The sequence below is a fragment of the Rhinatrema bivittatum genome, chromosome 10 (genome assembly GCF_901001135.1).
Source record: "Rhinatrema bivittatum chromosome 10, aRhiBiv1.1, whole genome shotgun sequence".
NCBI lineage: Eukaryota > Metazoa > Chordata > Amphibia > Gymnophiona > Rhinatrematidae > Rhinatrema > Rhinatrema bivittatum.
In genome coordinates, this window is record NC_042624.1 from 99175568 (window position 1) to 99200821 (window position 25254).

Sequence of the window (25254 nt, forward strand, 5' to 3'; positions counted from 1 at the left end):
GGGTTCGAAAAATCGATTTTCTCTTTTTAAGGCAAAAGAGCGATTCAGATTTTTTTTTTAAATAGATTGCACCGAGTCCTCCCTAAGGGTACGAGGAAGCGATTTTCTTTTTTTTAATGCAAAAGACCGATTCAGATTTTTTTTAAAATAAATTAAAGACATGCGCGACTTTCAATATTTATTCAAATGCTATCAATCTTTCCAAACTGTTCTCATGGGGAAGACATTTCCTGTCTGTTCTGTCTGGACCAGTGTGAGAAACGCAGTTTCCCATCAGTTAATGCGGGCGCTATTAGCCTGGGGTTTGAGATTTCGGGTGGGGTGTGGGATCAGCTTTGGAAACCCTATCCAGACCTGCTCAACCTTCCACATGGCGGCTAGATAGACCTCTGGATGCTATCGGTCTTTTCGATTTAAAAAAAAACTAAATCGCATCCTGATTCCTTTACGGAGGTGCAATTACAATCTAGGGGCAGTGTACTCAGGAGGGCAGCGGCTGTGAAGGAAGGGGGCCCCCGGACCGGTAGCCGCGAGAGATCTTTGCAGCCTCCATGTGGGAGGCTCAGCTGCTCTGGATAGGGGTCCCAAAGCAGATCCTACATCCCACCCTCAAATCTCAAACCCAGGACTGAAAGCGAAAGGCACAAATCGTACTAAAAGTTGATTGGTATAGATTACATATTATAGATGTGCCATTAGTGAACGGTAACATGTTTTTTATACTATAAAAAGCTATGTGTTGATTTTGCTTATATATTGGTTAAAAAAAAACTTCTTTACGGTTCCCATATAAATTTAACACTCTAATATGTATTAGGAGATAGGAAAGAAAAAATTTAAAAACTGATTGCTTGGTGCTTACTTATGCGCTCATTTGTTTTCTTCGTTCTCCTTATAAAAAGCCTGTTTAAAAAGCCAGGTTTTTAGACTTACTCTGAAAAGTTTAAAGCTTCTCTGCAGTCTAATTTCGAGTGGCATTGAGTTTCCCAGCCTGCCGATAGATGGCGCAGGCGACTCAAACACGGCACAGGTAGGAAGGACAGCGGCCATCGCGGGAGAGGCAGAATATAGCAGAGGAGACCCCGGCATGCCGCGAACGGAGCACGTCCCGCGGCACATGCTCCGTTCGCGGCGAGGAGGAAGGCCCGGCGTGCCGTTCGCGGTGAAAAGGGAAGGCCTCCGTGTGCCGTGCTCAGCGCGCCCGGGCCTTAATCTTCGCCACGAACAGAGCGTGTGCCGCGGGACGCGCTCCGTTCGCGGCATGCCGGGGTCTCCACTGCTATTTTCTGATCTACGCTGCTATTTTCTGATCACGCCGAAAATGGAAGGCCCCCTTGTGTCGCGAATGGCGTGCCGGGCCTTCATCTTCGCCGCGAACGACGCGCCAGACCTTCATCTTCGCCGTAAACAGCGCGGGTCCCGCAGCTTGCCAGTGAGAGATAATGTTTGTCGGGGAGGGGAGGGTGAGAGAGAGCAGGTGGGTGTGAAACAGAGCATGGGGGGCATGCCGGTGAGAGAGAATGTGTGTGTGAGAGAGGAGAGGGGGTGTGGGGGAGTGCAAGAGACAGCTTGGTTGGTAAGAGGGGGAGTGCGCGGGATGCTTGACTGTGGGTTTCAGAGAGGGAGCCTATATGAGGGTGTGTTACAGTGAATTTCTAAGGAAATTCGGCTCAAAACAAGAGCATATGTGCCAATAAAAAGGCTCGCCGCCCGGGCGTAGAACGGGTACAGTTGCTAGGTATTTTTATATGTGTACAGGCACAGTTTAGAAGTTATGCTTGTTAGAGGTCAAATGAGGATTTGAGAGCTTTCACATTGTGTCATCTCTTGCTTGGAGGGCCTGCAAGACTTTTCCTCTTAGTAACGTTCAGACATCTCCTCGCCCCTTCCTTGGAAATGTCTCGGCCTGAGTCCTTGGAGAAACAGAGGATCAGTACACTGCTTTAATGCACGATGCCAGCCTCCTGGCTCTTTCTCCCAAATTAACTCTGTTCCTGCCCAGAGTGTCTCAGTTGCTAACTAGCAGGCCGATACAGTACAGTGTGCTCCGATGGAGCGCACTGTTAACCAGCATTTGGACACGCGTTTTCGACGCGCTAGCTTTACCCCTTATTCAGTAAGGAGTAATAGCGCATACAAAACGCATGTCCAACCCCGCCCCCCCCCCCGAACCTAATAGCGCCCGCAACATGCAAATGCATGTTGATGGCCCTATTAGGTATTCCCACGCGATTCAGTAAATAAAATGTGCAGCCAAGCCGCACATTTTACTTTCAGAAATTAACCCCTACCCAAAGGTAGCGGGTTAATTCTTTTGCTTTGGAGATTTCCCCTAGGTTTTCTCTGTTGCCTGGGTTCCTCTAATGGTTCCTTCACCCAGCCTCTCCGAAGGTATATACACTTGATGAGGCCAATATTCAGTAGGCCATTTAGTGGACAAATTATCCAGCTAAAGTTAGCCGGATTATCTGTCCACTATATTCAGCGGAATAAACATCCCGCTTAATATAATTGTTTAAAATTATCCGGCTACATACAACTGGATAACTTTAACTCTAACCGACCATTGGTTGAATATGGCCGATTAGACCTAAAGTTGGCAGGATAACTCGTTAATTACCCAAATATATTCAGAGATATCCGGGTAAGTAGCACACCTTCCAAACAAAAAAAACCCAAAACCTTAAGTCGTGGGCCTCCCAGCCTGATACCCACCCGCTTCCCTACCAGCACGTCTCTATCCCCGCCCTCCTCCACTGTAAAAAAAAACAAAAAACAATGGGAGTAAAATCCTAAAAAAACCCTTTATAAACTGCTGCAACAGGATCACTTCCAGCCCAGCCCTCCCCCTTCCTCCCCACTTAAAAATCATAAAACTGGCCTACTCTGTCTTCCTCTACAGCCACCCCCCTCCTTCCCCCAACCCAGGCTGACACCCTCCCACCCACCTGCTACCTTCAAACATGGGCCCTGTCCTCCTGCCTGGATCACTGTGCTCTGCGATCCCGGCCACTTCCAGTGCTATTCCCTAAGTAACACTGGAGGCGGCCGGGATCGCAAAGCACACAGTCATCCGGGTTGCTGGGAAGTGGGGAGAGAGCCCACATAAGCGTCAGAAGCCAGCAGAGGTCTGCAGAGACCAAAGACCAGATACAAAGATAGGATAGAGGAGAGTTGAGGCCTGCTTCTCAAGAAGATGCACCCAATGGAATATGACTGCCTGTCACGAAACGGATGCCACCTGTCACCGAAGCCACCAGCAAGACTGGCCATGCAGCAGGGCAGGACGTATTCATTCCACGCATTCCAGCCATCCCCTGGGACCTGCCTTCAAGGAGCTCCAATTCGCCATTTGCCAAATCATTTGGACATGACAATCAACAAGGCAGAGGGTGGGTTCTTGGCCTCCACCTCCAAAGCCCATGCTTTTCTCATGGCCAATTCTACATTGGTTGCTTCAAAGTTGATAATGGGGGAGAACTGCTTCATCTTTACCCCAAATGGAAAAAGATATTAATATTATCTACACTAAAGTTCTACATCAGTAAACTATTGTCCAACACTATAATACAATGCGAGATATTCCAATAAAAACAAATAAAATATACTTTTTGTTCCCAACTGAGCTTTTTAATACATTTAAATGATTCCCTTTCATTACGTTTCACCCTTGATCAACAGTTCAAGATTTCAGAGCTCTATCACACAATGAAAATATGGTAATTGCTATATACCTACACATAATTTATTATTACTCGGTTTACTACGACTTATGCGAAGGCAGGTACTCTAGCTAATAGCAAAAATAGAAGTGTTTGCTGCAATGTAGTGTGTACGAAGTGCACCATTTAAGCTTTTCTGTTCCAGGAAAAGGGAAACAGATAGAAAAGATTGCTGCTAGCGATATGTTGTACTTAAGCTTATTTTATCTTGATGAAGCCAGTTCAAAGTACTTGTCAGTTAAAAACTGCAACAAACTACTTTTTTGTGCAAAGATGAGCTTTCACCTCCTTTTAGTTGAATGAGGAGGAAATGGGGCTGGCCAAGTTTGAAACAGACATTAAAAATGCAACTTCTACAGACAGAAGAGATGGGCTCAGTATACAATACATTTCCCTTCTAGGTCACCAATTAAAATCCAGTGCAGGCACAGCGTTACTGACTGACTAGCCCTGGTTTTACTCCCACTGCATGCATGGAGGTCTCGGCCAGGCCAATACATATAAGGTGCATCCAGCCGAGTGCACGGTTCTGCTCGCTGTTGAGCGCGTTAAGTTTCATGCACGGAACAACCGATGATGCAGCAAGGAGATTAACGAGCCTAAATCGTGCGTTCTAACAGGCACGTACCAGATAGTGCCAAGCATGAAAATGAAGACATTAGCTATTACTGTCAAACGCAGGAAAGTGTGTCCAAACCCTGGGCACCCAATGCACATGTTTTAACACGGGAAATGTAATTCCAGTTGGCGTAAAGTTTACTCAAATTCAAGGGCTCATAAAACAATATAAAAAAGTTGGTCCTCTGTGTTGTGATAAATGGGTCCTGATTCTTAGTATCATCCTCGCATACCAGTATTGTAGAAACTATTTATATATTTATTTTTTTTTGTATTCCGCTTTTTGGCACCTCAAAGCAGATTACATTCAAGTACTATAGATATTAAACTTATGAAGGGAACACAGAAATGCTTCTTGCCACTGTTATGTTAATCAATGGTTTCCCTTCCATGAAATAAACATATTTTACAACAAATAACTCAACTTTGGTTTAATCTAACCTGATTCTAGAAAATAAAGACTAAATTTATTGCTTCTCTAGTTTCCCTGAATAAGTCAATGTATATATATTTCACAGTAAATAAGATATATTTTTTCTCCACTTTGTTTTTCTTGTAACTAATTTAATAAGTGCTTCAAGAGCCACCAGATCTTTCTGGTTTAAAATGGAAGGAACTGCAAAACCCACCACCAGCATTCAGTGGCGCACAGCCTTGCTTGCTCCTGGGGGAATGCGCAAAAAAATTTAAAATTATGTGCACAAAAAATTCTGCATGCTTTATATTGGTGAAAACACCACAACATACATGACAGTCTTTAAGTAATTTCATTTTACAGAAAAAAGTTATTACTTAAAGATGCAGAATTTTAAATATTTTGAGAATTTCCCTAGAAATTCACTGTAAGAATGTCCCTTACACTCGCTATCCCTACTCCCCTGGCCACTTTGCCCTCTCAGGCCCCAACTCCTCCACTTGCCAGTATCTCTCCCCTCCACCTCTAAGCTCAAACCCTTCCACTCAATTGCCAATCCCAGAGTTTGACCCCGTTCTCAGTACTGCCCTTCACACAGGCTCCCTCTGTCCCTCCCTCTCTCATACCATGCTCCCTCTCTCTAGTACACATACACAATCCCTCATGCAGGCTCCCTCACTCTCTCACACACACACCCTCTTACAGGCTCCCTCACTTTCAAACACACAGCCTCATACATGCTCCCTGACTCTCTCGCACACACACATCCCCTCATACAGGTTCGCTCTCTGTCACGCACATACATCCCCACATACAGGGTCCTTCTCTCTCGCACACATATCCTCTCATACAGGGTCCCTCTCTCTTGCATACACACCCACACAGGCTCCCTTTCTCTCTCACGCATACACCCTCACACAGGCTACCTATGTCTCTCTCTCACACACCCCTTCACACAGGCTCTTTCTCACATATACACAATCCCTTCACACAGGCTCACTCACAAACAAACAAGCACCCTCACCTACACACAATCCCTTTTTCATATACACCAGCTCCCAATCTCTCACACACATACACACTCCTTCACAATCTCCTCACATAGGCTACCTCTCTTTGGCACCCACACTCAAGCACCCCCCTCTGCTCACCCCCCCCCCGCTCTCTCACACACACCCCCTGCTCACCCTCACACTTCCCCCTGCTCTCTCACAACCCCCCTCACTGGGGCCTTCATTTTCGCCGCAAGCAGGACGCACTCCGCTCGCGGCATGCCGGGGTCTCCTTTGCCATTTTCTGCACAGAATTGCTAAATTCTGCGCAGGTGGGAATTCTGCACAAATTCTTTGCTTCGCATAAGCGCAAAATTCCCCCAGGACTATCTGCTGTTGCACAATGGACCCTGGAAATGTGCTGCTGACTGCGAACTTCGATTGTGTTTGAATATTGGTCTTTGATTCTGCATCCTGTTTCCATCCAAAGATTAATGTTTTTCAGCTGCCTCTTGAATTAGCTTGCTGGCGTTTGTGTATGACATCATGCATTTAATTTTCTTCTTTTAAATACATTTTTTGCAGAGTGCGAATTCCATAAAATACTGTGACCAGGCCCTAGTGCAGGTTCTAATTAGCAACCTTTCCCCTAGATTCATCATTTTGCTATATTTATAGCAGAATGATGAGATGCGGAAAAAGAAGGGGCGGGGGAGCGATAGCGGCCACGCCGCACACTAATGCCCCCATAGCGCCACGGGAAAAGGTGTGGTTATTTCCCGCGGTGCTGTCGGCAAATAATGTGAAAAACTTTTATCGCCCGCAGCGCTGCCAGGAGATAACTCCACCCATACGCCTCCCCTTCCCCTCATTAGACTATTGCCGTGATAGGGCGGTACCGCATGCAATACCGGCACATCACAGCATAAAGAATGACCCTGTACGAGAGGCAGTCAGTCGAACATCAAAAGAGAGAGGAGAGAATGGTCCGCTGTTTGCCAGATAGAAACACATTCTCGTGAATTCCTTCATACACTGGAAAAGGAATGTCATGCAATAGTAAAAACGCCGCTCCTCCCTCGAAGGCAACCTGCCCAAGAGAAAATGAACTTTCCAGAACCTGGCAGCACCTATGTGGTTGCAGGGCGTTTTCATTTTGTCCATCAAGGTCTATGAATTTGCTACCAGGCTAGTTTTAAAAATGTCTTAGCCAACCTGAAGGATTTCTAAATGATTAGCGTAAGGAAAAGGTAACTGCAAACTAAGGTCCTGATTTACTAAGGCTTTGTCTCCCTGCAGTCTTTATATAGGCTGCAGGCTCCCAGTGCTGCATGAGGGTGAAAGCTTGGTTTTCAAAATAGATTTTGCAACATTAAAATAAGCATCTTCAGCAATATAACCAAAATGCAGCACACTTTTGTTAGAAGCGCGCGGTTTAGACACCCGATACAATTCGAGCACCAGAAACACACCTTTTTCCCTCAATGCGCCCTTTTTTTTTTTTTCTTTTACGCCTCTCCCATTTCAATATCTGGTTTTATTGTTTTGTTTTTAAAAGTCTTTGGCCAGACTTAGCGGGTTAAAAGAACTGTCAAAGAAATAAATACCTTTGGAAGACTGCATCGGGTGCACAGGGGGCAATGGCAGTGTGCGCGCTCGCTAGGAAAACCAGAGCTCAAGTGTGGCGCACGTTTTATTGCACCAGCCTGTTAAGAGAAATCTGAGTCCCTGTGGAGGGGGGGGGGGGATAAAACTAGGACGGGCCCAGTCTTTCCAGGAAACATGAAGCCGGCTGGTAAACCCTCTGCAGGTCTGTGCCAACCAAAAATCATTTCCACCCAAAAAAAACAACCTTGCTGCGGGCTACACAAAACGAGTTGATGCCCACATCGTAAACAAGCTGGCAGGACAATCTGATAGTAATCGGCTGGTAAACCCTCTGCAGGTCTGTGCCAACCAAAAATCATTTCCACCCAAAAAAAACAAACCTTGCTGTGGGCTACATGAAACGAGTTGATGCCCACATCGTAAACAAGCTGGCAGGACAATCTGATAGTAATCGGCACCCTGGTGGACAGTCAGAGGATGAATCAGAGGATGAATCGCTCGTCCACCCTTAAAAGGTAACAGCCAAGTCTAAATATTTTGTATTTAAGAATTAGAGTGACAGAGATAAAAGCTGAGATATATGTATTGTACATGAATGTCTATCCTCTTTATGTTGTTTGCTTTTACTGAATTTTGTATGTTTCTATTGTACCGCACCCCAAACTACTTTGGAGGTTGTGGGTAACAAATTCTTTTAGATAAATAAATTAATTAATTAATTAATTAAGGTGGCCCCCCTCCGGAGCGATGCTAAAGCACATGGGCAGGAAAACATGAGGAAATGTACATAAATGGAAGATTCAGCTTCCAGTGCTATAATTCACTAGACATAGTAAATTTAAAAATATTTTTTCTAACAATGAAACATGGGCCAGACTGCAAGTGGCACATGATATATGTATGCAGAAAACAGGAATTACCAAAATAATAAACGACAGAATAATTGTATTCTTAAAAAAGTGTAAAAAAAATATAAGGAAATATGTAGAGCAAGAAAAGAACTGAGAATGGCACCGACATGGGATGCAAGAGAAATAGCCGAGTTGGCACTTTGAAGACTCTTATGAAGTTCTGCTGGAGACCGATGAGAGCCAGCATTGCTGAGTTACTGGAAGCCATTTCCAAGGTAATAGAGACCTGGCACCCAGCTTTTACAAGTGCATGAGCCCGAGGAAGTCAAGGGGCTTGTTTGTGAATTCACCAAATGTAATCTCAGCTCAGCTTCAGATGCGCAGCAAAATGCATGACAGGTTTCCTTTCCCCTTCTATATTTCACTGTAGTGTTAACCTCACTAGACTATTGTAACCACAAGAAACATAAACCACATTTTAATGCCAGGACAGCCCGATTTTACATCTGGAAAGTTTAAAACAGGCTAATGGACTACCATGCCCCATTTCATTTAACGGTTTACAAATGAGAAACACACACAGAGTAAGCAAGCATGTACAGACATTTGGTTCTGGGGTTTGTTTGGGTTTTTTTTGGTCAATTAGCATTTCTTCAATTGATCAGACAATTCAGTTCGCCAGTCAAGATATTATTTTCCTTCACAATGGAATTTCCTAGAAACCATTTATTTCCCTAAAACTTGCTCACATTCCATTTAGCATTTCTTTTTTAGCCAATGTTTATCTAAATTGATTAATATGTTTGAACTGACAGTTCTTGGGTTTTTTGCACTGAAACAAAAATAGTTATTACCTGAGGATGCAACGGTGGAAACTGTCCTTGCTTTCTTCTGTCATTTCAGCACTCTGGCAGCTGCAGTGCCTCTGCTTATCACCCTGCTTTGAGTTATCTCCGCCAGAATCTAGGGCGCAGAAACAGAAGAGCATGTGTACGTCATGAAAACATCTGAAACAAGCTGCTTTTTTTTTTTTTTTTACATATGCTTTTCAAAGTGGCTGGTAAGGACTTTTAGCACGAACTTCCTTTTCATGACCTATTAATGCAAATATATAAAGCGTTTTCTTCCTTTCAACCTATTTAATTAAAGGAATGCATGAGTAAGAAGACTCTAGTGCCTGACCAATAAGCTCATGATTGCTAGCTATATTAAAACATCCATATTTATAATAAATATAATAGTATACTAGAATATTCATAACTGACATCTCTATAAAGAAAGATCTTTTTAAATGAGATTTTTTGAAAAATCTCCTGTTTAGTACATTTTCCTCAACTTCTCCTACTATGTGTTTCCAATTTTATTTAATAAACCCATTTTCTAAAATAATCAAAATGGTGAACAATAAAACAAATACAACAAAGAAGAAAATGATGAAAGGTACAATGAAATACAATAAGAATAAAAAAAAAAATAATAAAACACTCTTCCCTAATAAATTGCCAACAATCAATAAGATAAAATTAAAAAAAAGTTAAAAAAAAAATAAAGACAGTAAAATGCAATCTCCATTAAAACCTAATCATCAAATATCTTGGCAAATAAACAGGCCTTTACCAATTTCTTAACCCCAGGATTTAATGATTTGTGGGGAATAGCCTGGAAGAGTTTAGTCCTGGGGAAATTCTGCGCTACTGCGGAACACAGAATTTGCACAGAATTCCCCCCCTGTGCAGAATTGCCAAATTCTGTGCAGAAAATGGCAGAGGAGACTCCGGAATGCCGCGGAAGGAGCATGAGCCATTCGCGGCAAAGATGAAGACCCTGGTGAGAGTGTGTGTAGAGAAGTGTGTGTGTGTGTGTGTGTGTGTGTATGTGAGAAGGGGGAGGGGGGTGTGAGAGAGAGGAGGGGGAGGGGGGTGCTTGAGTTTGAGTGCCAGAGAGAGAGGGAGCCTATATGAGGAGATTATGAAGGTGTACGTGTGAGAGAGACTGGGAGCTGGTGTTTATGAAAAAGGGATAGTGTGTATGTGAGGGTGCTAGTCTGTATGAAGGGATTGTGTATGTGTGAGAGAGAGCCTGTGTGAAGGGGTGTGTGAGAGAGAGTCATAGGTAGCCTGAGTGAGGATGTATGCATGAGAGAGAAAGGGAGCTTGTGTGGGTGAGTGTGCAAGAGAGAGGGACCCTATATGAGGGGATGTGTGTGTGCGAGAGAGAGAGGGACTCTATATGAGAGTGTGTGTGTGAGGGAGACTATATGGGGGGGGGGGTGTATGTGCACTAGAGAGAGGGACAGAAGGAGCCTGTGTGAGGGGCAGTATTGAGAACGGGGTCAAACTCGGAGTGGTTATCGAGTGGAAGGGGTTGAGCCTAGAGGTGGAGAGGAGAGATATTGGCAGGTGGAGGAGTTGGGGCCTGAGAGGGCAAAGTGGCCAGGGGAGCAGAGAGACAGAGTGGAAGGAACACTCTTGCAGTGAATTTCTAGGGAAATTCTGCTCCAAATATTTAAAATTCTGCATCTTTAAGTAATAACTTTTTTCGGTATTAATTTAAAATATAATTACTTAAAGACTGTCATGCAAATTGTGTTATTTTGACTAATATAAAGTATGAAGATTTAAAATTGTTTTTTGCGCACAATTCCACCACTTCTTTTCTGTCTGCAGGGCAGAATTAGGGGAAGGGTTTGAGCCTGGAGCAGACAGAAACAGCCCCGCCCCTCCTGCTCTGAAGGAAAGGAAGGTGATCCTGAAGCAGCCACCGCAGAGCAAAGCGCAGACACAAAAAGGAGTTGAATTAGCACAAGTCTGAAACTTGTGAGCAGTAGTGACAGTCATTAAGGTTCAGTCCTTGCCTTGATGATTGGCACTGCTGCTCACAAGTTTCGAATGTGGGCTAATTCAAACCCTTTTTGTATCTCTTACCTGGGGCTTGATTTATGGCAGAACGTTGCAGAAATGTATTCTGCCACTTTTTTTTTCTGGGACCTGAAGCAGAGCATTGCCAGCAGTGAAAATCAGTTGTGGCCTCCCCATGCAAATGGAGTGTGAAGTATATATTTGCATATATATGTGTGAGACAGTGCATGCGTGTGTGTGTGTGTGTGTGTGTGTGTGTGTGTGTGTGTGCCCCAGCCCTGCTCTCTCCCTCCTTCACACCCACAACCACTCCACAGTTCAATTTCCTTTTTGTCTAGAAATCAAGCCCTGCCTACAGCCGAGATAATTCTTCTCTGTACATAAGTCTAAAGGGAGAGCACCCCAATTAAAAGGAGCCTGGTATTTTCTAATCAAACTTTCTGTGTAGGGTAACTTTAATAACTCTAATCGTGATGACCTCAATGCTCTACTAGGCTGATCAGAAACTAATAAATTACTCAGATAGGAACCCCTCTAAACTCTGCCCTTATACATTAAACAGCCCTGGCTCTGACAGGCAACCAGTGGAGTTCTTTGCATAACGGTGTGATATGCTTTGGTACCCCAAAAATTATTCTGGTTGCTGTATTTTGCAATAATTGTAGTCTCCTCTGTTATTCCCATCTACAGGTAGCTATAATAAGCTGGTCAAGAAAGCACTAGAGCACAAGAGACAGTAGTGAGCTCTGATTTCCTCAGGAAGGGTTTTAATCTATGGATTGCCACGGTTTTGCCCATTATATAATCTCTCCATGCTGAGGTTTAGCCTGCTGTGCAGCCTTCCCTCCACCAGGAGTCCTCAGCAAGTCTGGCTCCCAGCCTTGCCAAGTACCTCCTCGCTGATCTCACTACATCCAAGCCCCCGCACTGTTTAACCCTGCCTTGTCAGCACCTCAGTGCCTCTTCAGGGAGTCACCCTTGACTCTCTGATTTGGCCGTTCTAACCTTGCTCCATGCCGTGTGGCCTCCAGGCCTGGTTACCCTGTACCTTATCTTGCGGCCTACTCAGGCCCTTTCTTGCCTTGTGGCCTCCAGACCTGCTCTGACCTTGTGCCTTGCTTGCAGCCTCCGGGCCTCCTGCCTAGGAGGCTGCTAGGCTTAAGGCCTCAGTGTTCTATGTTGTCCTTGCCTAGTCCTTGTCTGGCCCTGTCCTTGTCTGCCTTGACTTGCCCCAGTCTATGTTTATATCCTGCCCAGCCTATGTCTGTATCCAGCTCCAATTCATGCTCAGTGTCCTGCCCCAGTCTGTGTCTGTATTCTGCTCAGCCTGTACCTGTGTCCAGCCCCAGTCCTTGCCCCGTATCCTGCCTTGTCCAGCCTCCCTTGTGACCTTGATGTTCAACCACAGAAGCTAAGCCCTATCAGCCCCCAGAACCCTGCAGGTGAGGGGGCTGGCAAGGCAAAAGACAAACCCTAGCCCAGCTCTATGGTCCTGCACTGCTCCTGCGGAGGTGCACCAAGAGTCCAGCCTGCACCTGCATGAGACGGATCATACGTAGAGCAAAATAAACTTAGTTAAATTCAAAATCTGATTAGACATAAAGAACCAAACATCATGCTAAGTCTTTAACAACTCCCATTACAGGACTTTCTGTGCTACACTTGAATGTCTGGGGAACCAAATGGCATCTGACTAAATCACTTTATTTGTGATTCAACAACCAGGTAGCAATCTAATCAAGACAGCATTGTAATTTCATTTACTGGGTCAGAGAAAGGAGCGATGACTTGAATGTTAAAATTTATTTATTTATTTATTTAAAGGTTTTTATATACCGATAACCGTTTGCACATTGTATCGGTTTACAATTAATGTATAAGGAAGATACATCGAGCGATTTGGTTACAAGGCATGGTAAGGGGAAGGAGCATAACATAGTACAGGAGTACATAACTGTTGAGGGAGAAATATCTAAGTATATATCAGTATATATAAGCGAAGCTATGTACACATTGGTCATATTCGAAAGCAAGTACAGGTTAGAAGTTGTGAGATACATGGCATAGTAAAGGAAAGGTACATAACGTAGTCTGCAGAGAGTACATAACTGATGAGGGAGAAATATATAAGTATATTTAAATCTATATAAGAGAAACTATGTACACATTGGTCATATTTGAAAGCAGGTTACATGTCATGGTCGGAGGGAGTAAATCACATTAGATTGAGAACGTGTTTATCACTTAAATATATATTATAAAATTGAAACTGTAAACAAAGTCATGTTGAGAAGGGGCATCTGGGGGAGAGGTAGGGGTTAGGAGTAGGCTAGCTTGAAGAGCTACGTTTTCAATTTTTTTTTTTATTTGTGTGTGCATGGTAGGGATGTGCAGAGGGACGCCATACGTTAACCTCCAAATACCAAAATGGATTCCGTGTTGGGGCCTGGGGGTGTCCCCTAGCCCCGGGCCCAGTTGGTTCCATTTTTCAAAATGGTGCTGACCTCACCTTGCCTCAGTCATGAGGCTTTGGGGACCCTATACCCCAATGAGGTTTTTTATCATTGGGAGAGGAGGGCGAAAGTATTGAAAGGAGGGTGGGGGGATACACTTTAATTCTGACAGGGTTCAGGGGGGCTTTTTTTTTTTTTTAATTGGCATGTTGGGGCCACCTCAAGTGGCGGGTAAGGAGAAGGAATAAGCCTTGACCTCCCCACACCTTTTTCCAATTTTCAGCTGGGTGTTTTTTAATTTTGCAAGGCCTTAAATCTAACACAGGAGCTTCAGGACCCGCTTTAGTGTCTCGAGGTTCCTGCATTAGATTACCATTTCCTAAAAAGAGGTGTTGCTAATTTAACACAGCTGACAACTTTAACAGGCCGATACAGTGCGCTCCGGTGGAGCGCATTGTTAACCCGCGATTGGACGCGCGTTTTTGACGCGCTAGCTTTATCCCTTATTCAGTAAGGGGTAATAGCACGTCGAAAACGCACATCCAACCCCCCCCCCCCCAACCTAATAGCGCCCGCAACATGCAAATGAAGGTTGATGGCCCTAATAGGTATTCCCGCGCGATTCAGAAAGCAAAATGTGCAGCCAAGCCGCACATTTTACTTTCAGAAATTAGCGCTTACCCAAAGGTAGGCGTTAATTTCTTCGGGCACCGGGAAGAGAAACGTGTTTTATGGCTCCACTACTAGTCTGGTACTGACTACATGCTTTCAGAAACTAAGAACCCTATCAAATATGTTTATATCAAGCATAGTATTATTCAGGTCATCATGAAACCAAATAGGAAGTACTATTCTGATTTTATCTCACACAAAAAGGAAATGCCATTTTATTTCAAACTATTCAAAATAAGTCTGAAAACATGGCTTTTCAAACAGGGTTTTTACAAAGAGAACAGAGAAAGTAAGTAAAGAAAAGCTGGCGTTACAAATCAGCACCAAACGACTAGTTACATACACTTGCCACTGGCAACTATTTTTAAACTCTCACTGATAAAAGTAGATTTAACCTGAGAGTACAAGAACGAATTACATGTAAGCTAACTACGAGACATGTATTCAATGGACATTATATGACATGATTCAAATAGATATTGTATGGAATTATGTTACCGGTTATCTATTGGCACCTCTGTTAAGTACTAACATTTGTTTTGCCTATTTGTGCCAGCCTGTAAACCGTTATGATGGTAAATAACTTGATGACGGTATAGAAAAGATTTTAAATAAATAAATATTGTTAAGCTTCCAAACTAGTACTTCCTTATAATGTAATTCATTTGCATAGGCAAGTGCTTTTTCTCATCATTTATTAGTGCTCAAACTATTACTCCTGATACACAGATGGTGGTTCAGTGGCATTGCTGCTCATTGCCATGTTTATGTTTCTCAATCTCAGTTAATGTTAAAATGTAAAATAGTATGACCCTTGTCATACTGTTCCAGTTGTTGTAATGTGAACCGATGTGATGTACTCAAATGAATATCGGTATATAAAAACAAACAAATAAATAAATAATCGGAGAAAGTTCTTTTTCACTCAGTGCACAATTAAGTTCTGGAATTTGTTGCCAGGGGATGTGGTTAGTGTAGTTAGTGTAGCTGGGTTTAAAAAAGATTGGATAAGTTCTTGCAGAAGTCCATTACCTGCTATTAATTAAATTGACTTAGAAAATAGCCACTGCTATTACTAGCAACGGTAACATGGGATAGACTTAGTTTTTGGGTACTTGCCAGGTTCTTGTGGTCTGGTTTAGCCTCTGTTGGAAACAGGATGCCTGAAAATTTATTCATGAAGCGATTTCAAAATGGAAAAAAAAAATCATCACATTTCTGCGTTTTTAAGTACAAAGCCCTACATTATGAAATAATTTCGCACTTTGTTAAGTTTTGTCACTTCTGAACTGTCTGATTATTTTAAATGTCTTAGGGGTTGTTTTGAATTTCCTTTTTTAGTATCGTGATCATTAACACTGTGGTCTGGTCCTGACAACTGCTTCCCTCCCACGGACGTGCTCCCTTGGTCTTTTCGATGGTATGCGATCTTGTGTCTAATTCTTTTTTTTTTTTTGCTTAAGTTTAAGGCCTGTTTCCTCAACGTAGCATCCCTCTTGCGATACTTCTGGCAAGGAAGAGCTACTGCTTCCGGCTGAGAAAAGAAACGGCGCGCGCCCTCTCTACCCGCGAGGCGAAGGGACGGCTGTGGGCTGCTGCTGCTGCTCGCCTAGGGCAGGCATCACTTCCCCGGTGCCCCAGCGTCCGTCTGCCAGAGATGATCGCCTTAGAAAGGCATAAGCAGGACACCTTTATCCGGTGCCCGCAACTCTTCTTGTAAACTTCATCATCATCATTAGTCTCGAAAGGAGAGCAGTCCACCGCTGCGGTGCAGCCTTCCCCTGCCTTCTCTGTTATCCTGGCAGGCCAGAGGTCGACTATCCCTAGCCTTGCTCTGCCAGAACGGTGGGGGTGGTCTCGGTGTAGGGCGCGTGCCGTCAGAAAGCGCTTCACCAAAGCCTGCTCTTTCCAAACGAAAGTTGAGCCGTCCTGCCTTCGGGCGAGAGGTGGCGCCCACCAGTTTTGCAGCAGCAGCAGCACGCATGCGTGGCGCAGAGCGAGCGTTTCCACGGAGACGTGGCAGGACGCTCGGGGGGACTCGGAGCTGGCGCTGTTCGTGAAGGGAGGGGGCGGAGCGCGCGCGCCAGCCGCCAGGCTCTTCTGCTGCTGCTGCTGCTGCTGCTGCCCCGCGAGTTGCTTCCGCGCGGCTTCAAGGTAAGAGCGGCGCTTTGCTGGGGACCGACAGTCTGGTTGCACAGCCATAAACCAAAATTAACCGCTGTCGCTTGTTGGGGTTTTTTTTTTTTCTCGTTACCTCTGCATTTTAACTATGGAAAGATATCCTATGCCCTTTTCTCATAGATATAAAACTGGAAGAAGAACTGCTGGGACGTCAGGCGCTGGGTTTTGTTACATCTGAGGGTCTCCTTTCCCCTGACAGTAGTTCTCTCTCGGTGGTATTCAGCATGACAAACAGATGAGGGCTGTAGTACACTTTCCACCCTGGTGCTTCACTAGGAAAGGTGATTTCTTTTGCGTTTGACAGATGAAATGTAAGCTGCCATTGTCAAATTCTCGCATTAATAAAGCAAAATAAGATCTCTGGAGGCAAAACGTATACAATGGGGTGATTTTATGAGTGAGTTAGAAGGTCTGCTGGTTATATAGCCATTGTTTTGAGTGAAGGTTGTGAACAATATTTTGTAAGCAATTTTGTTAAAATTATTAAACTTCTCTCCTCCCTTTCCATTCTTGTGTATACCTAATTCATGAGTAAATCAGAGCCTTCAACATGTTTGCAAAGCTTATTCAAGTACCCTGACTACATAAGAACATAAGATATGCCATTGGGTGAGACCAAGGGTTCATCGAGCCCAGCATCCTGTTTCCAACAGTGGCCAATCCAAGTCACAAGTACCTAGCAAGTACCCAGACATTAAATAGAGTTCCTTTCGGGCCGATACAGTAAACTCGCTCTCCTGTGCGCGCGATTCAGTAACTTAATTTATTTAAATTAGGGCCCGTGGTAAAAAGAGGCGCTAGAGACACTAGTGCATCCCTAGTGCCTCTTTTTTGATGGAAGTGGTGGCTGTCAGCAAGTTTGACAGCCGACGCTCAGTTTTGCCGGCGTCGGTTCTCAAACCTGCTGACAGCCAGAAGTTCGGAAACCGGACGCCGGCAAAATTGAGCATCCGGTTTTCAACCCGCGAGCCACGAGCCCATTTAAAATTTTTATTTTTTTTTATTTTTAACTTTTGGGGCCTCCGACTTAATATCGCCATGATATTAAGTTGGAGGGTGCACAGAAAAACAGTTTTTACTGCTCTTCTGTGCACTTCCCTGGCGCCGGCAGAAATTAACACCTGCCTTTGGGCCAAGTCTCACATTTTACTTACTGTATCGCGCGGGAATGAGTAATAGGGCCATCAACACACATTTGCATGTTGTGGGCGCTATTAGTCTGGGGGGGGGGGGGGGTTGGATGCGTGTTTTCGACGCGCTATTACCCCTTACTGAATAAGGGGTAAAGCTAGCACATCGAAAACACGCGTCCAAATGCTGGTTAACAGTGCGCTCCACTGTATCGGCCTGTACAGATTAATAGCAGTTTATGGGTTTTTTCCTCTAGGAACTTATCCAAACCTTTTTTAAAGCAAGTTACACTAATTTCTGTAACCATATCCTCTAGCAATGAATTCCAAAGCTTAACTAAGCGCCCAGTGAAAAATAATTTTCTTCAATTTGTTTTAAATGAGCTACTTGCCAACTTCATGGGGTGCCCCCATTCCTTCTGTTATCTGAGAGTAAATAACTGATTTACATTAACCAGTTCAAGTCCTTTCATGATTTTGTAGACCTCTTTCATATCCCTCCTTAATCGGCTCTTCTCCAAACTGAACAACTCTAATCTCGTTAGTCTTTCCTCTTAGGGGAGCCGTTCCATGCCCTTTATCATTTTGGTCACCCTTCTCTGCACTATTAAGATTTATTTAATTAGATTTCTAATTTGCCTATCCTGGTCAGACTCCAGGCAGCTTAAAATGTCAGAACATAAATTAAAATCTATAAAACATAACAATTACAAATCAATAAATATCACAACATCAGGAAACATACCATAATCACAGCCAGTGTATACTATAGTAAATTAAGGGAGTACTGCTTTGCTGACAATCTTCAGACATGAAGTAGGAGGACAGGAGAAGTGACTCACTTTTAGTTCTATTTGAGTTGTCTGCCCCTTTTGATCAAGGAGTGCTTTTAAAGCATCTGGAGATTGGGTTTGGAGGAAATATTCTTTTACTGGTTTACTACATTTTTGACAGGGAGAATGCAGGCTCTTACCAGGGCAGAAAAAATTATAAGCCCATAAAATAAGTTTGGAATGCAGGCCTGGATTTAAGCATAGTTAATGGAGGCAACAGCCAAATGTCCCTAGGCACTGGCACGCAATTGCCACTGCTTTACGGTCGATCCAGGCCTGCAGCCAATCCACTGGCCTGCCAGCGGCAGCAACGTCGGGAAAGGAAATGCAGTGCTCAGAGGCTCTGCGGTGGTGCCCCACCCTTCCTCCTGCACAGGCTTCCTGGTACCATGGAAACTGAAATGAGGGGCAGGAAGTTGCAAGGTCTCTGAGCATAGGAGAGATGGCAGGTGTCTTGCTGAATTTCCTTTCCAGATGATGCTGTTGTTGGGTGGGGCTCATCTAGAGGACAGCAGAAGCACCTCTGAGGTGGGGGTGGAGGGGTGGGGGGAGAGGGATTGATTGAGGGATCCCTCCCCCATTGCCTATGGGTGCCCACTCGTTAAAAGCCGGCCCTGGCAGAGCAAAACAGGGCTCGATATTATTGCCAGTTCTTTCTAATGTCTACTTGGCTTCTCTGGCGAAGGCCATCTGCAGATATGGTATTAAATGCTGTATTTTTACTGATGTCATCCAACTGATTTTCTATATTTGACAGCAGCAATGTATTATTATAGCCAAATCGCTCCTAAGCAGGAACAAAGTTGTTGAATTCAGAATGAGGTTTGTAAAACTGAGGATACTTGCAGTCATAAACAACTTGGACTCCAGTTTTGCCCCAAGGCCAGTAACTCCTGTATCCTGTAAGCCGATTACTGTTACCTGGCACAAGAGACTGTATTAAGAGTGGCCTATCCCTCCGGCTAAACCACAAAGCCTCCGATTTCCTGCACTGAGTTTAAGCTTTTGGTCATGCAGCCATTTTGAGACAGCTTCCGAGCATAAATTAAGCATAAGTAAGACATATTAGGAAAAAATGAGGAGAGCAAGGAAGCAAGCAGGGCCAAGAAACAGTTATGCTGTTATTTTCAGGAATCTGCCTAGGGTTTCTGGTGTAAGTTTGTTCCTGTTGTGCAAAACAGGTGTCAGAATGGGGTGGGCCGGAAAGGCCGTGGCCCAACCGAAATCTGGCCCTTCCCGCAGAACGGCTGCGGAAGATCCAGGGCCGGGTCAGGCAGGCAGCAGCAGGAGGAGGAGAAAAGTGCCGCATCCGCCATGCGCTCCCCACTTCTGCAGCGACCCGCAGGGGACTCTGTGCAGCCGCATGGTTCAAAGCAGCAGTCAGACCCGGTGGCAGAGGAGGAGGACCTGGTCCAGGGCATCACTGCTGTCCTCCTGCCACTGATCGGCTTGCAAAGAAGCTCGTGGGGGGGAGGGGTGTGAGATGAAGAAAGGAAGAGAGAGTGGGTGTACCGGAAGGGGCAGGGAGATAGAGGAAGTGCGTGGAGAGGGGAAGAATCTTAGAAACATAGAAACATAGAAACATAGAAATGACGGCAGAAGAAGACCGAATGGCCCATCCAGTCTGCCCAGCAAGCCTCACACATTTTTTCTCTCATTCTTATCTGTTACTCTTAGCTCCTTGTTCTATTCCCCTTCCACCCCCACCATTAATGTAGAGAGCAGTGATGGAGCTGCATGCAAGTGAAATATCTAGCTTGATTAGTTAGGGGTAGTAGGGGCAATCTTGATTGACTTGGTGTCGTCCCCCCAACCCAAAAGGCATTCTGCTACCCCTGGCTTGGTACGCATTTGCTTACTGGCCTGGGAGAGACAAAAAAATGGACTATGAAGCTCAGACTTGTTTTTCTATAGCGGATCCCATCAAACCGTAAAGCGGGCGTATTTAATAATGATGTTTCCTAATAAGATCAGCTACAGAACGAACACACCTTGCATTTCTGATTCTCTTTCTCTGTGCAGTAACTGAGTATGTTTTGTTTTAAATCGGTTAACTGGGAACAGGCACGGGCAGGCTAGCAGAAGACTGCATCTTAAACAGTGACTTCTGTCAGTGCGGATGGCACCCCAGCTTCCTTTCAGGAAAATGCGGAAAGATTGTACTTTGAAAAATTAAAATCCGAGACCTTATGGAGGGGAGGGCCTGCTGGCAGAAAATCTTTTGCATTTCATGACTATTTATGGGAAGTCTGTTCAATTATAAAAATAAAATCAATCATAAAATGTGCTGTTCCCTACTGTGTTGTAGATACACTAATCTCTCCTCCATTGTTGGATAATGTGATTTACAAATCAATCACATTTATAGTGACCTTGCTTCTGTGTAAATGACAAATACAATGATATGAAATATTATTTTGTTCCTCTGACAACAGAAAGTCCTGTTTACTAACACTGAAACACAATCACTAAGCAATAGAATATTCCGTTAAAAGTATGATCAATTAACAATAATGAATATGTGCATCTTTGTATGAAAACAATTTCTGGCTGGCCCGGTGGCCCAGTGGTAACTGCTGTGCACTGCCATGGAGAGGGACCCTAGGTCAGGCCTTCTATTCTGTAGGTCAGCCGGAGATGCGGATGCTATGGAGGCAGCCTTGACAGTTCCTGATGGCGAAAGGGGGAAGCGGAGGGAGCATCAGCCGTTGCTCAGTAGTGACACCTGCTGGCTGTACTCCGGGTGCATGGGTAGCGGGCTCTGGAGAGACCCGTGGTCTGTGCCCCCTGGCTATTGCTGCAATGGCTGGGGTTAGGTGGGGGATGTTAAAAAATATAGGGGAAAAATCCCAGACATCATAACCCATTAGGACAAAGTTTCCCTGTCTGCAAAATCTTTACAATAAATATTTGTTTTCAATTTAAAATAGGACGAGCCCTGAAATGGCACAGAGACTGTTGGTGGGATTTGATGTTTTAGACAAGTATTCACAGAAGATACTGGCTAAGCATGCAAAGGTTAGTAAAAGGTTGCAAATCAAAATGTGACTTTTCTTATGTCATATAAAATAAACCTGAGAATTTAACTGTATGCGTGCTGTGGTCAGTGGGCTAGCACAGTACGATGAGATAACCATGTAGCTGTTTTACTTAAGCTTTTAACTGGGGTGCTTCCAGTTTGTGAAATAACTTTATCCCGGGCTAAATAAAGTGAGAGAGAGTTTTGGGTTTTGCTCCTTCACGTGTCGCCTAGCTGTTTATCCTGCCAATGCACCATCTATCCTCGTGTATTTTTAGTCTGGATTTTGCTGAAGCAGGAGCTCTTTGACTCCCATTCTTTCCGAATTTATGGGCAAGAAGTAAGGACGTTTTCCCATTCAGGAGTCAGCCAACGTTGACTTGTTGATCCAGCCCTTTAAGCTTGCTTTTGACTCTACATTTTTGAGAGCCTTGGTACGCTTTCGCAGTGGATTGGGGCGTCTCTTGGGTGAGGTTAGATCATGACAGGCTTATATCTCATCTCCTGATGCAGAGGAATTAGATTTTTGAATTAACTGTGTTTTTGCACTATCTCCTCTGATTTGGAGGCAAGGAAGTTTTATTCCACCCTTCCTGTTTCTTGCTTGATTCCCCCCCCCCCCCTTTTTTTTTTGGGTTCGGGTAATATTTTTGTTCCACTTGGAGCTGATGGCCTTTGGTACCCGGGAGTCAGTAATCCAAACCATTGAGAGAGAGTCGGAGGTCTTTCGTCCTGAAAGAGACGTGTGGAGAAATTCATCTAAAAGGAAGGGATTCCAGCAAACTGCACTAGGGGAAGGAAAACTAGAGGATCCCAAGGAAAGGTAACAAGAACTTTGTTGCTGCTGTGTGAAATATTATCTAATAGGGAAGTAGGTGCCCACCAGGTGCTCCCTAAGGAGTCAAAGTAATTAAAGAGGATTATACCTGGGACTAAGTTCTGATAAAACTTTGGGACTATATATTCTCACCACCTTCAGTGGTGAAGTAAGAAGGACTGATCTCTTCTCAATCTAAAGGAAGACTGGAGTTGAAGGAATTGGAGAACAAAAGGAATTCAATGTAGATACAGAGCTTCCACCAGAAGGAGAGACTTTGATGAAGAAGTGGCGTCACAAGTTTATTATATCTCCCTGCTGTCTTATTATTTATTTACTTGAATTAAGAATCAAAACGAAGTGTAAATAGCATTCAGTCATCTAATCAACTATCAGTAAAGAAGTTGGAAATCACCATTCTTCTCGTTGTGTATTTATTGGATGCACAGACTGTTAATTATTAGTGCTGGAACAAAGGAAGGAGAAGGGCTGTGATTGCAAACAAGCAAGGAATAAGAACTATTGTTCATCCCCACAACTGGAATCCTGGGACTCAGAATTTAAAGCTACCTGGTGGGGTGAAGGAGAGACTGAGAGACACTGAAAGATTGGTGTGCAGAAAGGGTCCGTTTCTTAATTTTCCTCTGGGTGCAAATTAAAGGATTCATCCTGCCCAGGGGTTACATGAGGTTACCATAATAGAAGATCAGAGTGGCAATAGATCTGGCCAGTCTGGTTTTTAGGAAAGCTTTTTGAAGATTGGTAAGCAAACTAGACACTTTAGGACTCAGAGCAAAAATGTATAAATTAGGTTGAGAAACTGGTTAAGCAGCAGGACTCAGAGAGTGGTGCTCATTTGGGTCCATTCTGGTGAAAGGAAGGTGACCAGCAGGATCAGTGCTAGGCCCACTTTTCTTCTGAGACAGATTTTCCAAATATACTTTATAATGTATGTTTAGTTACACTCATGATTAATAAATTGCACAGTACTCCACCTTTCAATCTGGTTAATTTATTTATTGTTACTAGCCACAATTGCAGTTTTCCATGCTGAGTTAAATATTGTAATTGGGGTGAAAAGAACAAATTTCTCCCAGTGCTGCTTTTCGGAGCGCAGTCCTTTCCAATTAGTAATGTGCTTCTTATCAAGGAGCTCCCACCAGCTGTGCTTCACATTTCTCTTTTTTTTTTGTAAAATAATTAAACAAGGGTCTCCCAGTGGCTGTCTTCAGCCTTGACATCCATTACTCACAAGAGGAAATAAGGCTTAAAGTAATTACACTTTGTTGACACCCATAAATTGTCACTAACATAGGGTTCCTTGAAATGAAGACCTGAGTGTTCGTAAGTTGAAACAAAGCCTATCTGGCAAAGAAAAGTATTTGAAGGTTAAAAATATGGATAACATTTTACAATGAACCAGCAGTGAACAGAGAGGAATGGCAGACAAATGCACCAAAACCTGAATAAAGATCACTCTCTTCAATTTATTCTGGGTCACCAATTTAAAAATACACATAACTCTTATTTCTTGTGGTAATCAGAAAAACAAGTAGAAGAACAGTTCATGAAGGACAAGGAACCAAAAGAACACACCACTTGAGATACAGATAAGCAGTTTAGCTGTAGTGGATGGATCAAATATTAACCTTTCTGATACTGTAGTCATCCGGAGGTGTGACCCACAAAGCCAAAAGCAGGCAGTGCACAGACAGGGTAAGTCTGGTAGGTTGTAACAAAAGAAGAGATGGGCGCATCTGCTTGCATTGAGGCTCCAGGAGCTGGCGGCTAGCAGGACTTGGACAGGAAAAACAAAGCACACACTAAGGCAATAAAGAACCCAAACCTGGAGACATGAAGGTGCCCACTGAAGCAGGGCAAGACCACTGCAGGAGAACCAGATACACCAAAGAAGCTAGGATAAAACAGGAACACAAAATGTAGGACAAAGCTCTGACTGTGAGCTTGGAACAAGATGGCTACTAGCAGAAGTATGGGCCACAGAGCTGGGAGGACTAACCAGAGTATCCAAACAAGAACAAGATGGTCACCAGCAAAAAGTATGGGCCACAGAGCTGGGAGGTCTAACCAAACAGGAACAAGATGTCACCAGCAGGAAGTATGGGCCAAAGAGCTGGGAGGACTAACCAGAGTATCCAAACAGGAAAAAGATGTCACCGGCAGAAAGTATGGGCCATAGACCTAGAGTATCCAAACAAGAACAAGATGTCACCAGCAGGAAGTATGGGCCATAGAGCTGGCAGGACTCAATAAATAATCTGAGGGGCCCCCCCGAGTCTCTCTGCTGGCAGGAGGCAATAACTGCTCATCGGGGCCTTACACATCTCTCTTTTTTGGGGCTTGTGGTAACATGGCCAGTCGTGGCTTGGGAAACAGCCAAGAGGAATAAAGAGGCAGACTCTGCCCTGTTTCCTTAGGTGCAAATGTATTTACAGTTCAAAACAAAACAGAATGAAACTGCTCACCTTGCAGCGCTGGGTATAAACAAACTCAAATCTAACTGGTCTTCACATACGCTGGCTTCTTGCCTGCTTCCCGGGGCTTGTCTAACCTTTCTGGCTTCTGACTCCTTATAGTATGGTGAGGGAAGCCTCCCTTCACCCAGAATCCCTTGCGGAGCTGATCCTTAAGGAGGACAGGGCTGGCTAGTTGTGGCCGGTCCCTTAAGATGGGTTGAGGGAGTTTCCTGTATACTCCTTCACAGGTCTGAAATCTGTCTTAGCTCTTGAGCCATGTGTCATGTCTAGCATATATGTTTAAATGAGTCCCAGCACACATCAAAGTGCATTGCAGGTCTTGTGGCTTAGTACAATACAATCTGCAAATGGCCTGACCTTTAACTCATAAGAGCTCCTTTCTGAGAACATACATAATCATATATGCCTCCTGTAGCTATAGCATGAGCCTCAGAGTGTGGTAATTTAATGGCCACTTATGCAGGCTTACAGAAAGCTGAGTCGGCTTTGTGCAGTGTACACATTTCATGCAGCTCCTCCTCATCTTACTCTTCCTGAGCTCTTCCTCCTTTGAGTCCTTCCAGCCTCTGTCTTATATCCCCAGGCTG

General features: G+C 44.2%; 2 protein-coding genes across 9 annotated transcripts in view; one reads left to right on the forward strand and one right to left on the reverse strand.

Moving 5' to 3' along the window:
• The window catches only part of IL23R (interleukin 23 receptor), an 88675-nt gene extending 79507 nt beyond the window's left edge, over positions 1-9168 (reverse strand). For both annotated transcript variants that reach the window (XM_029617513.1, XM_029617512.1), the window contains exon 1: positions 9061-9168. The gene's annotated coding sequence lies outside the window, so the exon portion shown is untranslated. The remainder of the gene's footprint in view (positions 1-9060) is intronic.
• Positions 9169-15722: 6554 nt separating this feature from the next.
• Positions 15723-25254, forward strand: part of C10H1orf141 (chromosome 10 C1orf141 homolog) — a 42504-nt gene continuing 32972 nt past the window's right edge. For 5 of the 7 annotated variants that reach the window (XR_003858872.1, XM_029617519.1, XM_029617514.1 and 2 more), the window contains exons 1-3: positions 15723-16343; positions 16491-16651; positions 21264-21351. Coding sequence is in view for 6 of the 7 variants with exons in the window: in XM_029617519.1 (XP_029473379.1) it covers positions 21277-21351 (75 nt within the window). In the remaining variant the exon portion in view is untranslated. The remainder of the gene's footprint in view (positions 16344-16490; positions 16652-21263; positions 21352-25254) is intronic. The other 2 variants (XM_029617515.1, XM_029617517.1) reach the window with 1 other exon arrangement.